The sequence below is a fragment of the Leuciscus leuciscus genome (assembly GCF_965113295.1).
Source record: "Leuciscus leuciscus genome assembly, chromosome: 10".
In the NCBI taxonomy this organism is placed as follows: Eukaryota; Metazoa; Chordata; class Actinopteri; order Cypriniformes; family Leuciscidae; genus Leuciscus; species Leuciscus leuciscus.
In genome coordinates, this window is record NC_138734.1 from 33,814,631 (window position 1) to 33,829,460 (window position 14,830).

Genomic DNA, 14,830 nt, shown 5'->3' on the forward strand with positions numbered 1-14,830 from the left:
TTTTTTTAAGTTAGTTAAAGATTTTTTTTTTTTAGATTGGTCTAATTTGATACCTAAAAGTAAGACTGATTACCCCTAACTAACTGCTAGTTGTTCGTACTAGTTCTTAAGACACAGTATTAACATAATGGCTATGCAACTGGCCCAGGACTAAACCAATAACCAAAAAATAGTTTTATGGCCAAGACCAATCGTTTTGTTTATAATCAAATCAAACATTCGAAAATGAATTACAATTTAACTGAATATTTAGGAGACCATTCTAGGACTATCTGTAGCCTATGTGGTTAATAACGGAAAAATACTGACAACGAAGTCCTGACGAATACAAATCAAGTTCCTGTGTGACGTCAAGCAGTCAGTCAGGAGGAGGCTCGCGCATAGCATTTCTAACCCACAGTGAGCTGCAATCGTGCCTGACCGGTTACCGTCCCAATACTCCCAACACATCTGTTTTTATTTTCATCTTTTTTCTCTCTTTTAGAAGAACGAAATCAAAATCCAAACTGAGGTTGCCTTAGTAAAGGTAGGTTCTTTTGTATAAAATGTAAGATAAAATGGCTGCTCGTGTGAGAGCGTGAACGCAGAAAATGGCGTCGTTATAGAACAAACACCTGAGAGCGTTTCTGTATGTATTACTGTTCATATAAAATATTAAAATACGTGTCAGTCGTTAGACATATTAATATATATGTCTCATTTTGGCTTCTCTCCGTGTCCTGAATCTTGAAAATGCCACGTGACCAAAGATAGCATGAAAGCTAGCCATTACGCCAAATAAATGGTGATATATATGTTTACGTTTTGTTGTTAACGTAAGTGATTCGGTCATATTTCATGCTTTCAAAATAATGAAAGCTAAAGGGCGTTCTTTTCATGTTTTCTGTTTTTTCTTTGTTGCCTTTGTTACTGTGTTATCAAGCAAAATGTCTCGCCTATTTTGCTATGAAAGGTGGAAAACCATTTTGTTTCCAACCAAATATTCGTAACGTTACTATAAAATGTTTTCTAACAAACCTCAATCTCTGATGTAACGTTGGGCCTTTTCGTTTTAAGGAAGAGGAAACCAGTAAATGTTTGTGATGTTACAAAATGTGTTTGTAATACGCAATAATTCCTTAACCTGTTAGTTGTGTTTTCTCATGTTTCCTTGACTTTCTTTCTCTCTCATACAGTTCGGATTTCCCCACCCCGCCCTTTGATTATAATTTTTTTGAAGATTCTTCGTTGTCAAGCCGCCAAAGTGGAGAGTGTGATTGCAGAAGGGGGTGCTTCTCGTTTCAGGTGAGATCAAACATCAAGCACTGGCCAGGATTTGGCTACCAGTCTTTCTTAACATCTATAGTAGAAACATAGCTTAGCTATTGCCTAATAATATAGACACTTGTTGCCCTAAATATGTTAAAATAATTTTGTGTTCAGCAAAATGCTTCATTTTGAAGCACCCTATTTAAATGGGATTTCCCAATGTTGAAGCTTTTCAGGTCAAAATGATATGTATAGGTCTACTCTCAGATTAAACACCCATGAACATTGTTTAATGACTGGCATTTCTCTCTATCGCACACTGGTTCAGTTGCGTTTTAGACCCGAGCATCTGCATTGACGCCGCACCAATCGCCTTGAGCAAGTGGACAGTTCAGTCGATTTAACTTAACTCATGACAGAGGGGTAAAGCATTTGCCTGAATTTTTAAAAGGATGTTTGAATTGAAGATTGAAATAATTGATCAAGATGGGAGAGTCACTCAGATATTGGGGTTCTTACCACGTTAAAGATAAAAAGTCATAAGGTGTATTAACTGGTCCACTAGTTCCTTTGTCTTCTGCTTTGCTATTTAAAATGGTTTCCACACCACAACAAATTGGATAACTGTAAGCCAGTTAAGTATTGGTTTGTGGTGGTTGTTGTGTGAAAAGCATTTTTTAGTCGTTTAATCTAATATTGCTTTTGTTCTAGTGCTTCTTCGGGCGGAGGAGGAGGTAGGGGTGCACCTCAGCACTATCCCAAGACTGTCGGCAACAGGTATGCCATGCTAAAGTCAAGAACATTCCAGCTTTGTAACATGCTTTAGAGACTCTAATTGCTTTGTTTGTCTTTAGCGAGTACCTGGGGAAAACCCCAGGGCTTAGCGTTCAGAGATGGGTTCCTTCACGAAGCACTAGACGAGATGTCAACTCCTCCAATGTCAACTCCTCCAATGAAAAAGAACATCACGATGGAATATTTAGGAAAGTGAGAGGGTAAGTGTCCTTAAGAAGTGTGAATATTAAATTAAATTTAGTTCACATTTATTTGTATTGCGCTTTTCACAATACTCATCGTTTTCAAAGCAGCTTTACAGAAAATGCATGGGTGATCAATGATCTGTTATTAGAGGTGACTGTGTCCAAGTTATGCATTTCAGAAATGTACTTACTCAAATTGTGCAGTTAGCTGCTAATGTATTAATTTAAAGCAGAAAAAAAAATAGCTAATTGAAGTAATGAATACATGTTAACAAATGATTAGTGTTTATAGAAAATGTAGCATTGGTGCATGTTGATTCAGAATATTCAGTTCAGCAGTGATGAGCTTAAAGAAGCCTCTGTTTTTGAGCTCTTTTGTTCGTTGTGCTCTTGGCCTTTTGAGCATGTTTTTGTGGTTGTGTCAGCTGATGCTCTCAAGCTCAGATAAGCACGAATCTTTACATGTGATAAACTGTGGTCTTTGTTTTAACTGGTACAAGATGTTTATTCTTTGCTGTTGCTTTTCTCTTTTTAGCATACTTAATAAGCTGACCCCTGAAAAGTTTGACAAGCTATGCCTTGAGCTTCTCAATGTGGGTGTAGACTCTAAACTTGTCCTCAAAGGAGTCATCTTGCTGGTAAGCTGGTATTATAATTTAAAATGGCTCTTTTCTATTTTAATATATTTGAACTGATGGTAATTATTCTTGTGATAGCAAAGCTGATTTTTTAGCATTATTACTCTAGTCTTCAGTGCCAAATGATTCTTTATAAATCATTCTAATACAATGCTTTTTTTTATTTCTTTTTTTTAATGTAAACGGATATGTTTCTTAATATTTTTGTGGAAACATGACTTAAGGATTCCTTAAAGTTCAAAACAACAGCAGAATAAAGTTTAATTTCTTTCCCAAAAAAAAATCTTACTGACCTCAAACTTTTTAATGGTAGTGTTGGTTATGGGTTTTGCTCATGTAATCGATTGATTCATTGTGGTGTTAGTTATTATAATACAAATATTTCGACTATCATACAACCCTGCTTGGATATTAGTTCTAAGTCTGATTACTTTGCCAAAAAAAAAAAAACAGTTCTCAGGAATGTTTTAATACTGAATCTTACCTTTTAAAGAGCAACAGAGCTTCATATGTGTTTGAAACTCAAAAACCATCTTGACTAAGTGATTATACATAATGAAATAAAACTATAAATATAGTTAAACATACCATACAATACTGAAATACCTGTGGTGGCTACATATTAATTCTTTTGTTTCCCGTAGATCGTAGACAAAGCCCTAGAAGAGCCCAAATACAGCTCACTCTATGCTCAGCTATGTCTGCGTTTGGCAGAGGATGCACCAAACTTTGATGGCCCAACACCTGAAATCCAGTCATCGCAAAAGCAAAGCACAGTAAGTTCCTAAATGCCATTTATAAATTTAATGCCATATCTGTTTCTTAAGGGTTTGAATCTGAAAGAGCTGTTAATTTCCAAACAAATGATTGGTTACCAAGCTAATTGCCCCTTTAGTTTTATTTTCTCATTGTGCACCATACTCATTTTCATAACTGTATTTCCCTGCAGACTTTCAGAAGACTTCTAATTTCCAAGCTTCAAGATGAATTTGAGAACCGCGCCAAAAATGTTGACAGTGAGTCACTTCTCCCCTAACAGCCCCCCCCCCCCCCCCCCCCCCCACACACACACACACACACACACACTGTTTTGTTTTATTGCAAGGCATTATGCTCTTTGGCAGGTTTCTAATATTTAAATGTCTCTGCATTAAGTCTATGACAAACAAGACAACCCTCTCACCTCTGAAGAGGAGGAGCAGCGTGCCATTGCCAAGATCAAGATGCTTGGCAATATCAAATTCATCGGAGAACTCGGAAAACTTGACCTCATCCATGAATCTATCCTTCATAAGTGCATCAAAACAGTATGTATCCTACTCAGTTTTTCTCAACATATCCCACTCATCATTTAGTTCCACTCCATTTTGTTCTTTGGTTTATGGTGAGTCATTGATTTTGATGAGTCATTATCTACACTTCCTGTAGCTTTTGGAGAAAAAGAAGAGGGTCCAGCTCAAGGACATGGGAGAGGATCTGGAGTGTCTCTGTCAGATAATGAGGACTGTGGGGCCCAGACTCGACCATGAAAAAGCCAAGGTACCATCTGGCCCAAGAACATTTTAAGGGTCACTATTCTTATTCTCCATTGGAAAAGGATTGACTGATGAATGGAAACAAGCAGAAGTGCAAGTTTAAAATACACAATTATATCTGTTAAATGTCTTGAAGAAATATGATTTTAATGCTCAGATGTAGGTATTAAGGGTTGATTTAAGGTGTTTGTGATTGTAAGGGATGAGTTTCAACCAGGGGTGTGCGATGTCATGATTTTTGTCATGATTTTTGATCGTGGATGATTAAAATGTCTCCATGATTTGCTTTTGAAGAAGTATCGTGCATTCTATCAGTTGCATTTCTTGCGTCTCCGTCTCAACGCAACGTATATTATACTATGTTATGCTGTACGTATACTGAACACAAGAAGATATTTTGAAGAATGGCGCTAACCAAAAAGTTTCTTGTCCCCATTGACTTCCATAGTAGGAAAAACATATACTATGGAAGTCACTGGTGTACATGAACTGTTTGGTTACAAAATAGGGACATTAGTTTAGCTGTAATGCTCAGTCACTTGCAAAATAGTAAAACCAACATGAAAAAGAATCGTGATTTTCCTGAAATAAAATCATGATATGATATTTTTGCCATATGGCCCACCCCTAGTTTCAACCATAAAACAATTGTCACAGGCTCCTGTTCTTTCTAAAATGGACTGCTTAATTTCACCTTGTTCCTAAAATTGGTCCGTTTTCTTGAAATTGGCCTTATATTTGAAAGAGCCAAACCATGACTGATTGGAATAATGGCCTTGTGACTTTTTAGACTTAGATTATTTTAATTTTTTTTTCTAAAGCAGTTTTAAGAGGATGACACAGCCATTGAGTAGCATGATTGTAATTTGTGGGAATACTCCATTTATTGTTGTTGCCTTTCCCACAGTCTTTAATGGATCAGTACTTTGGCCGTATGCTATCCTTAATGAACAACAAGGATTTGCCTGCAAGGATTCGTTTCCTACTGCAGGACACTGTGGAGCTGAGAGAGAACAATTGGGTTCCTCGCAAAGCTTTCATCGACAACGGACCAAAGACGATTAACCAGATTCGTCAAGATGCAGTGAAGGTGAGTCAGTGGTGGTTTTTCTTTCAGATTTGACAAAATACTGTCAAATATTATTTTTAGGCTAAGGAGTCATTGACTACTATATTAAACTGATGTAAGTTTATATAGTGTTGGTTATTAGAAGTTTTTATCTTTCCTTTTGTGAAGGATTTGGGTGTTTTTATTCCACCCATGAACCAGGGAATGAGAATGGACTTCTTCCTAGAAGGCCCCTTCATGCCGAACAGGATGAAACTGGATAGAGAAACTCTTGGGGGATTGGCCGATATGTTTGGTCAGATTCCAGGTGAGTTAAGAACCTGTGAATTGTATTGATCAACTGTCTTGATAAATGTGCCATGTCTTCATATTAACTGCATTTATATGTGCAGGTATTGGCATAGGAACTGGTCCAGGTGTGATCCAGGACAGATTTTCCCCCACCCTAGGACGTCATCGTACAAATCCTCTTTTCAATGGCCACAGTGGACATATGACCTCCCAACCACAGTCACAGTTTGACTTGGGTATGAAGCCTTTCATCAAGTCTAACCAGGTAAGCATAAAAAAAATGTCAGCAATAATTTGCCTTTTTCAAAGCAGTTTATGAGATTGTTTATGAGTACTGTATATCCTTAGGGACAGAATCAGCATTTTCACAATCAAAACCAGAACCATTCGAACCAGCAGCAAGCTCAATCTAAAGACATGCCTCCACGCTTCAAGAAGGGGCAGCTCAATGCAGATGAGGTAAACCAGAGACACTAAATACTGAGTAAAACTTCTTGCACCCTGTGATTATAAAAAGACGCGTTATTCTGAGGGACTCAACTGGATAGTAGTTTTCTTTCTTTCTTTGTCTGTTCTGTTTCTTTCTTTTCTTTATCTCCTCCTTTTGCTTCTCTCCTATCCCTCATTCTTGAACTCCTACCCAGTCCGCTGACTGCGATTATGAGATATGAGGGTGTGAATTGGTACAATAGTCTTAAACATTTTAATCTTTGTAATTAACCTGACAATGTTTGTTTTTCCATGATACATTCTTACAGATCAGCCTTAGACCTGCTCAGTCCTTCCTTTTGAATAAAAACCAAGTGCCAAAACTGCAGCCCCAGATTCCCACCATGATTCCTCCCAGTGCTCAGCCTCCACGGACACAGACTCCACCACTTGGACAGGTATAAATCTCTCTAAGCTTCGCTGAACTCTCTCTTTTTTACAACTAATTACATATGGGAGCAATTCATTGCTATTATAGGGTTTTAATCTTATCTTGCCAGTGTGTTGCTCATCTTTCATGTGTTCTTTTTAGCCTCCTCAACTTGGTCTGAAATCCAACCCGCCTCTGATCCAGGAGAAACCTCAGAAGACTACTAAGAAACCAGCACCTACTAAGGAAGAACTGCTGAAAATGACTGTGGGTATCTTTGTTTGTTGTACTATTATGTTCAAAGCATTTATCACCGATTGTTGGAGATTTTCTAATGGTTCACTGATTTTGTTTACAACAGGAGAACATTGTAACTGAGTATCTGAACAGCAAGAACATGGAGGATGCTGTCATTGGTGTGAGAGAGATGAAAGCACCCAAACATTTTCTGCCAGAGATGTTGAGTAAGATCATCCTCTGTTCTCTGGAGAGAACTGATGAAGACCGAGAACAAGCTAGCACTCTTATCAACACACTGCGTACTGAGGGCTTCATCACTGGGGAAAACTTCATGTGTGTAAGTTATCTTGCTTTTTTTTTCTTAAGCAATCAAAAAGTTAGCATTTAGCATTTCACTGTTAATTCCAATAATTGTGCTTTGTCATCAGGCTCTGCTGAATGTCTTGGATCAGTGCCCTAAGATTGAGGTGGACATTCCTCTAGTAAAGTCATACCTAGCCCAGTTTGCAGCACGAGCCGTCATCGCTGAGCTGGTCAGTGTGGCAGAACTGGCTCATCCACTGGAGAATGGCAACCACTTTCCTCTTTTCCTGCTCTGCCTGCAGCAAGCTTCCAAGCTCAAGGACCGCGAGTGGCTCACAGATCTCTTTCAGCAGAGCAAGGTCAACATGCAGAAGATGCTTCCTGGTAAATATCCTCCTACACTTATAGGTTTTTATTATACAACTCTGGAATACTTGACTTTGATTGGTCAGTCACTGCATTTTATTTTATTTTTAATGCAGTGAAAATTGGTTTTTGCTATATCAACAGAAAAGTCCTCTCTGAAAGTTTTTTTTTATTATTATTATTTTGTTAGATATTTTGATATTAAATAGGATTGATTTAGTTGATTTTTGTTTCTCAGAAATCGACCAGAACAAGGACCGTATGCTGGAGGTTCTTGAGGGGAAAGGTCTGAGTTTCCTCTTCCCCTTGCTAAAACTGGAGAAGGAACTGCTGAAACAAATCAAGGCAGACCCCTCCCCTCAGACCATCTACAAGTGGATCAAAGACAATATTTCTCTCAAACTTCACACAGACAAGGGCTTCGTCAACATACTTATGACCAGGTACAGCCCACTGTATCTTCACATCTACAAATGCAGATATATGCAACTCAGATTTTATGAATGTTGTAGTTTACAAGCCTTGCTATTTTTCCATTTAACAGCTTCCTGCAGTACTTCTTTGCTGAGCTTGGTGTGACCGAAGGTGACGAGCAACTTTCCTCACCTACTAAAGAGCAGCTGGACCAGGAGAAGCAACTATTACTCGCCTTCAAGCCAGTCATGCAGAAGTTCCTCCACGATCACACTGACCTGCAGGTCAGTGCCCTGTACGCCCTGCAGGTGCACTGCAATTCCAACGCTTTCCCAAAAGGTACAGAAACTACTGCGATTTGTAAGATTCTGTCCCTGTTGAGATCAATAAAACATGACTTTCTTATTTGAGGTATGAGGCTCTTATTTTATCTTTTTTTAATTTATTTTTATTGCAATTTAGGTATGTTGCTTCGCTACTTTGTCCACTTTTATGACCTGGAGATCATTGAGGAGGAAGCTTTCATTGCATGGAAAGAAGATGTTTCCCAAGAATTTCCTGGAAAAGGAAAAGCCTTATTCCAGGTGTTTATTTAACTACTGCAAACACAAATATCTCTCTATCTCTCTCTCTCTCGTGTACAAGCATGTACATTTACAAATCTTTTTCTTTTCAGGTGAACCAGTGGCTGACTTGGCTTGAGACGGCTGAGGAAGAGGAGTCAGAGGAGGAAGCCGACTGAGGAGGGACTAATTCTCATAGTACATATTCATTTCCTGCTACATGACTTGCTGTCTTCTCTTTGGTTCCCACACTCTTTGCAGTAGCTCACACTCAGACAGCTTTATTACACTGCTGCTAGGCTCATGAATTAAACAAAAGGCATAGTAATACCAATATCATAATGTCTTGGTTTGCTTGTATCCTAACCGATGTCTGGCTTGTTGTGGGTTTTTTTTTTTAGATGATAGATCAACCACTATGCTTTTTCAGTAGAAAAGGTGTTAGTCAAATTTTCCTTACATGTTCTGCCTGGTTTAATCTGTTTTTGTTTCACAAGACATAGGACAGAAAACCTTTCGATGTCTCTGCGAAAGTTAAGCAGTCACTATATAGAACCAATGATTTGTTTGCAGTCTGTCTGGGGGATTGGTTAACATTAATCATGAGATGTTAGTTGAAAGGCCTTCATAGGTTACGCTGTAGACACTTTTGGTGTTATTCTGGGTCGGTTGCAATATCTTTCAACCCTCTTGCATGATTTAAACATCTAAAACTGTAATCACTGTAACTTGTTAGCAATTTCCACTTCTACCTCCTGAATAAGCATTATTTAGTACAGGCTTCTGATATGTCTAAAGTTTTAGTCTTGAATTAAGATCCAGAACAACTGCATAGTCATTCAGTTTTGCACAACACACTACCTAATATTTCAGCTTGCAGTAGTTCAAGTATTTTTCATTGAAGATTCCGATATCAAGCTACTAGTGTCAACTTAATGCCTCTGCTGCCCCAGCCTTACTTAATGTTGTCTGCAGTGTGGTCTGACAAGGTAACCGAGATGTGTTCTCTGTCTGATGGCTGTAGTAATGTTGCCCTTCAGGTCCCAATGATCTGCTGCAAATTATTCCAATCGTAACCCTCAAACTGGTGGATTATTTTAACCTGCCTTTTAATTGATCATTAAAAGTAAATGAAAACCCTTAATGCCCATTAAAGGGGAAAGGCTTTTGCCCTTGTCAATAAGGGGTTCTCAAACAACCTTTTATTGACAGGTGTTTAATTGTATTTGACAGTTAATCTTGTTGTACTTACATTTGCCAGCATGTTAACTGATCCAATTGTCAAATGAAATGGCTTATGATCATGTCATTATAAGGCTGTTTAGTGCTGGATTCACCACTATTGCTGAATTTACAATAAAGGAAAAACTTGATCTGCTCAAGTGTTTAAAGTGCAATTATTCCTCATCAGTGGGGATCCAGAAATATTCCACTTTCCTGTTTCTCCTCGAAAATCCAGAATCGTGGGAGTCTGCCATTGGTGACAGCTCACTGAAGTGGGATGGGCCAGTGTCTCTTCCAACTCGAGGTGCTGCCACCCTGTACATTGTTCTGCTGAAGGGATGAGACAAATTAACAATTTTTTTTGTCTCTTAATTTAGCATTGATTAAAATAAAATAAAAGACCTACCTCCCTGACCTTCTCTCTGAATCCTCACTGTTGAGGTCAGGTGTGGAGATATACACAGGGTCTCCTTCCTGTTGGGGGAATATTGGTGCATGCTATTATTTAATAATAATAAAAAATAAACAAATGTTTATTATTTTATTAATAATGTGCTGAAAAGAAAAAATACCGTGAAGTTCCTTGGTGTGCCGTCTTGATTTTTTAGGATCTTAACCCTCTGGTCGCTTTCAGTCATACACAGAAAGTAGCTCTTAATATTAGCTTGACACTGAAGTGAGACGTGAGTATGTGTTATTAGTGTCATCAAAGCACATTCTAAAGAGTAATTTGATGAGTAAGACAAGTAAAAAATATATAAAATAAGATGCGAGTAAAATTCAGTTTACATGTATATAATGATGATAAACACGAAAGGAACTGGATTGACCCTACAATCAGGAGGACTTACGGCTTTGGTCTGCCTCAGGGACTTCAGCTCTTCCTGGGCTCTGATGACTTCTGCCAGGGCCTGGTGTTTCTCTCTCCAGATGAGACATTCCCTGGTGCGATCCTGCCTCTCCTGCTCAACTAAATGTCTTTCCTGCTCCGCTTCCTGCAGGGCTTTATTGGCCCTCTCACTCTGCTCTTCAGCAACCAAAGCTCTGCGTCTGGAGTTCACCTCCCTACAGAGGAGACAGACAACATCATGAGCCATTCCTATTTAACTTTTATTGCATTATAATGGCCTGAATTCTGGCATACCAGGATCTTTTGCTTAAATTACAAAAAGATAAATGGCACTGCTGAATGCTCTTGAGCTTACTTTTCCATTATCTTCACATTCTCCTCAGTCAGTTCTTTCAGTTTGTGTCGTAAAGTGTTCCTCTCATCTTCCAGTATTCTGTTCTCCTCCAGGAAAGTCTGCTTTTCTCCTGACGCCCTGTCTAGTTTAAGCTTGGTCTCAAAGTAATTCTTTTCAGCCTGTGCTAAAAGTAGCTGGACATCTTTGTGCTATGGATGACAGTATGCAAATTAGTTTAATTTCAGTAGAGCCATGGAGTTATTTTGCATCCTGTGTATATTTTTCATGATATTGTATGTGTACCTCTTTCTTCAGCAGCTGTAGTTCTTCGCCCAGCCGTGTTTTGTCAGCTAGTGTAAGATCTTTTTCTTGCCTGCTCTCTAGTGCTCGGGTCTCTGCCAGTGCCCTGCTCTTGTCCGCCTCTGCTCGAGCTCTATCAGCATCCTCAGCTGCCCTGGACAACAGTGTCGCCCTCTGCTGGCTGAGATAGAGCTTCTGTTTCAGCTTATTGTAACAAAGGAAAGAAAACTTTTATTATTATTTTTGTTACAAGGTTATTACTTGTTCTTCTATATTTCAAGATGTTTAATGTGCACACCTCTTTAACTTGGGCCTGGAGTTCCTGGTTGAGATTCCGCAGGTTTCTCATGGTGAGCTCACTCTCAGTTCTCATCATGATCCTTTCCATGTGAATTTCGTTAGACAGATATTTGTTCTCCTTTTTCAGGTCCTCACATTCCTGAACACAGATACAGCGACAATGATCACGGCATCCAAGACACAAAGTATTGATGGAGAATGTTTCAAATACTTAGTATCTTTTTAACTCTTATTATAACTAATTTAACAGTTTTTGCTGCTTAAAATGTCTGTGGACACTACATACAAACAACATAGACACAAACACACACACACACACACACACACACACATATATATATATATATATATATATATATATATACACATGCACACGTCTTTACTTTTTCAAGTGAATTTTTAAGTTGTTTACTCTGTATTAAAGGAAAATGTGTGTGTGTATATATATATATATATATATAATCAGAATATATATAGATATATATATATATACAGCAAGAATATATCTAAGTAAGTCGTAATTATATGTGTATATATACAGTATATAATTAATTGTACTGAAAAACATTATATTGTCTTCAACATAACTTGAACATGATAATACGTTCAAGTTAAGTACATTTTACTGGCATTGAAGATGACTTAATTACAAGCTAATTTTCACATGTATGTCATTCACAATGTTTTGAAACATGAGGCAGAATAAGTGAAAAAGTCAATCCTCAAATACAGAATTCTATTGATTCAGTATAAATACACCCTAATGTTCAGAATGTGCCCTCTAGATGTTGCTCTATCAAGTCAGCACCTACCTTCCTCTTTCTCACTAGTTCTCCCTGCAGGTGGTTGATCTGCAGGAAGGATCCGCTGGCACTCAGAGCACTGACGGGTCGGACTGCACGTACAGGTCTTCGAGGAGGGTGTGTGGGTTTTGAAACTCCTTTAATTTCCTCAATGCTTTCGAATCGTCCCCCCATGTTGTTGCTGCTGTGAGAAAGGGACTTAAAAATCCCGCTGTCTGAAGCATAGGTCTTCATTGAAGTCAGATTCTGGAGCTGTCCATGAGAGGTGGCCCTTAGGGTCATCGTTCTGACTGGACACTGAAACCAGTTTCAAACGTCAACTTTTGAGCAGTTTTTAATAAAAAAAAAAAGCAGTGGGTTTTTTTGGGTTTGTTTTGCTCTTGTCGACCCAGAGTTCCTGTAGAAGTGCATGCAATGGGAACTAAGGAGACTCACCAACATGCAGCCTAGTTCAATTATTTATAAGGAAATGTTATACCACCACAGAGGGAGCAGAAACTCTATGCTACCACAAGGATTGTAACACAGCTCTCCTCTTCCTTGACTAATTGCACCATAGTGCCTCTCAACATCCTGAAATAAGCTGGTTAGGGTTCACAGCATATTGGTAATGATGCCAGGACTGAAGACTGACTAGATAATTTTTTCTGATGCAAATGTGAGTGGTGTTTAGCAGACAAATTTCGGTACCAAGATGCGGTGTCTGTGTGGTTCCTCAAAAGTGTCTATAATTTTCTGATAATTACAAATGGCTTACCCTACATAAGGGCAATTTCCCATTTTATTGTCCACCAAAGCAAAAATCTTGAGCCTGGTCACTTGGAAAAATAATAGCACTCCATAAAATAAACACACAATTTGAGTTATCATTTATGTTTGAACTACAATCAGTGCTGGACACATTGCTTGCCAAAGTTCAATGTTATTTACAAGCACCACTATTTAATACACTGCATTATTACACTGGTCTCCGAAATACTTGATTCTAATTGGTCAATCGCATATATCATATTTTTTATTTAGTTAGTTTATATTTTTAGTTAGATTAATTAAAAAAACTTTTTTTAAAGTATAAAATCAAATCAATATTTTATGTCCATGTTTTTATTTATTTTGCGATTAGGCCTACTCATTATCACACCTTCAGGGTGATCTTTGTTAAATTATAAGCAACTTGTAACAAATGTTTGAAACACTCTCTAAAAGTGATATTCGGTATATAATTGATATAATTGTTATTCAGAATGGTTCTGCATTATGGCCCTACTATAATAGTCTACCTCAATAACACCAGATTCTTTACAAGCAGTGTTGGGGAAAGTTACTTTTAAAAGGAATGCGTAATATTTCATTACTCCCTAAAAAAGTAATAATTCTGTTACTTTTAATGTACTTTCGTGTTACTTTTTCTCATCTAAGCTGGGCTTGCTTCTTTGTTTTTTAAGTTTTATTTTTGGCAAATTTAAAGGGCCTTTCACATCAAAAGTTAAAGGGATAGTTCACTTTGAAATAAAATTTTGGTATGTTTTAGCTTACCTCAAGGGCATCCAAGATGTAGGTGTCTTTTTTTCCGCAGTAGTTTCAATTTTGATATTTTTAGGTCAAACCGTTCTTGTCTGTCAGTCATATAATGCCTCTGTCGCCTTGGCTACGGTTTCGTTCCATTGAACTGCAGTAGCCAAGGCGACATCTAGTGTATATATCTATACCCGCCCGCGGCCTCAGATCATTTGGCGCGGCTGTGTTCAAGAGGTAAAAACGATGTAAATACTGTTCGTTTTCTCACACAAACCGCTCGTTTCGTGTCTTAGGCCATCAATGTGTACTTACGATGGGGAATTGTTTAATTTGGACGATGGGGAATTGTTTTAATTTGGACTCTGTGCATGCTCTTTGAGGTGGTGACCATAGACCTGCATTATTTGACTGACAGACAAGAACGGTTTGACCTAAAAATATCAAAATTTAAACTACTGCGGGAAAAAAGACACCTACATCTTGGATGCCCTTGAGGTAAGCTAAAACATACCAAAATTTTATTTCAAAGTGAACTATCCCTTTAAATGAATAAGCCCCACTGAAAGAAATGCAAAATTGTACCTGTACAGTAGAGGGTGCTTTACCTGATCATCTGAGGTCAGCAGCAAAGACATTAGTTAATAAAGTGAGATTAAATTCATTTATACAGTGAAATACAGTATATTGTGTTATTTATCATTTAATTATTGCAAGGTTTTGCATTTCACTGTTTTTATTCATTTTGAGGATACTTGATCTGTTTTTGTGCAAGTGAGATGGGTAAATGCATGCTCGCAATAGTGTAGAACTAATAACCATCATGTTTACACAACGCACACAACGCCTCAGCATTTACTCCCGATTTCTCTAAACATGGGGACAGGAGAGGTGCCAGTCAATAAATGGGGGACAAAAGTAACTTGCGTAACTTATTTGAAAAAATTTACTCAGATATTTACTTGTAAGTTGAAAAGTATCCGTTACTTTGTTGCTTG

The 14,830-nt window shown here is 38.0% G+C and overlaps 3 protein-coding genes across 3 annotated transcripts; 1 reads left to right on the forward strand and 2 right to left on the reverse strand.

Annotated features, from left to right (window-relative positions):
• Positions 1–557: 557 nt before the first annotated feature.
• On the forward strand, positions 558–9,884 carry eif4g2b (eukaryotic translation initiation factor 4, gamma 2b; the record flags this gene model as incomplete). The annotated part of the gene is made up of 21 exons (XM_082182720.1): positions 558–567; positions 1,176–1,284; positions 1,960–2,025; positions 2,103–2,243; positions 2,764–2,866; positions 3,511–3,642; positions 3,816–3,882; positions 4,022–4,173; positions 4,295–4,405; positions 5,309–5,491; positions 5,639–5,777; positions 5,863–6,026; positions 6,110–6,220; positions 6,520–6,648; positions 6,783–6,887; positions 6,982–7,197; positions 7,289–7,547; positions 7,768–7,972; positions 8,074–8,282; positions 8,406–8,527; positions 8,620–9,884. 21 exons carry the CDS (start codon positions 558–560, stop codon positions 8,683–8,685), a joined length of 2,799 nt encoding a protein of 932 aa, XP_082038846.1. The 3' UTR covers positions 8,686–9,884.
• Positions 9,760–11,834, reverse strand: LOC309507738 (uncharacterized protein). The gene is made up of 5 exons (XM_082182086.1): positions 10,936–11,834; positions 10,582–10,795; positions 10,303–10,401; positions 10,146–10,204; positions 9,760–10,057 (listed from the first exon to the last, which is right to left on the reverse strand). Exons 1-5 carry the CDS (start codon positions 10,941–10,943, stop codon positions 9,904–9,906), a joined length of 534 nt encoding a protein of 177 aa, XP_082038212.1. The 5' UTR covers positions 10,944–11,834; the 3' UTR covers positions 9,760–9,903.
• Positions 11,173–13,403, reverse strand: LOC309507737 (uncharacterized protein; the record flags this gene model as incomplete). The annotated part of the gene is made up of 3 exons (XM_082182085.1): positions 12,327–13,403; positions 11,513–11,653; positions 11,173–11,418 (listed from the first exon to the last, which is right to left on the reverse strand). Exons 1-3 carry the CDS (start codon positions 12,597–12,599, stop codon positions 11,173–11,175), a joined length of 660 nt encoding a protein of 219 aa, XP_082038211.1. The 5' UTR covers positions 12,600–13,403.
• Between the last annotated feature and the right edge of the window lie 1,427 nt (positions 13,404–14,830).

Excerpts from the sequence above, each read along its gene's own strand:
- LOC309507738 (XM_082182086.1), bottom strand. Across the intron at positions 10,402-10,581 it reads CCCTGAGGCAGACCAAAGCC|TGTCAAGCTAATATTAAGAG; the intron begins GTAAGTCCTCCT and ends GTCTCACTTCAG. Across the intron at positions 10,205-10,302 it reads GCACACCAAGGAACTTCACG|GAAGGAGACCCTGTGTATAT; the intron begins GTATTTTTTCTT and ends TTCCCCCAACAG.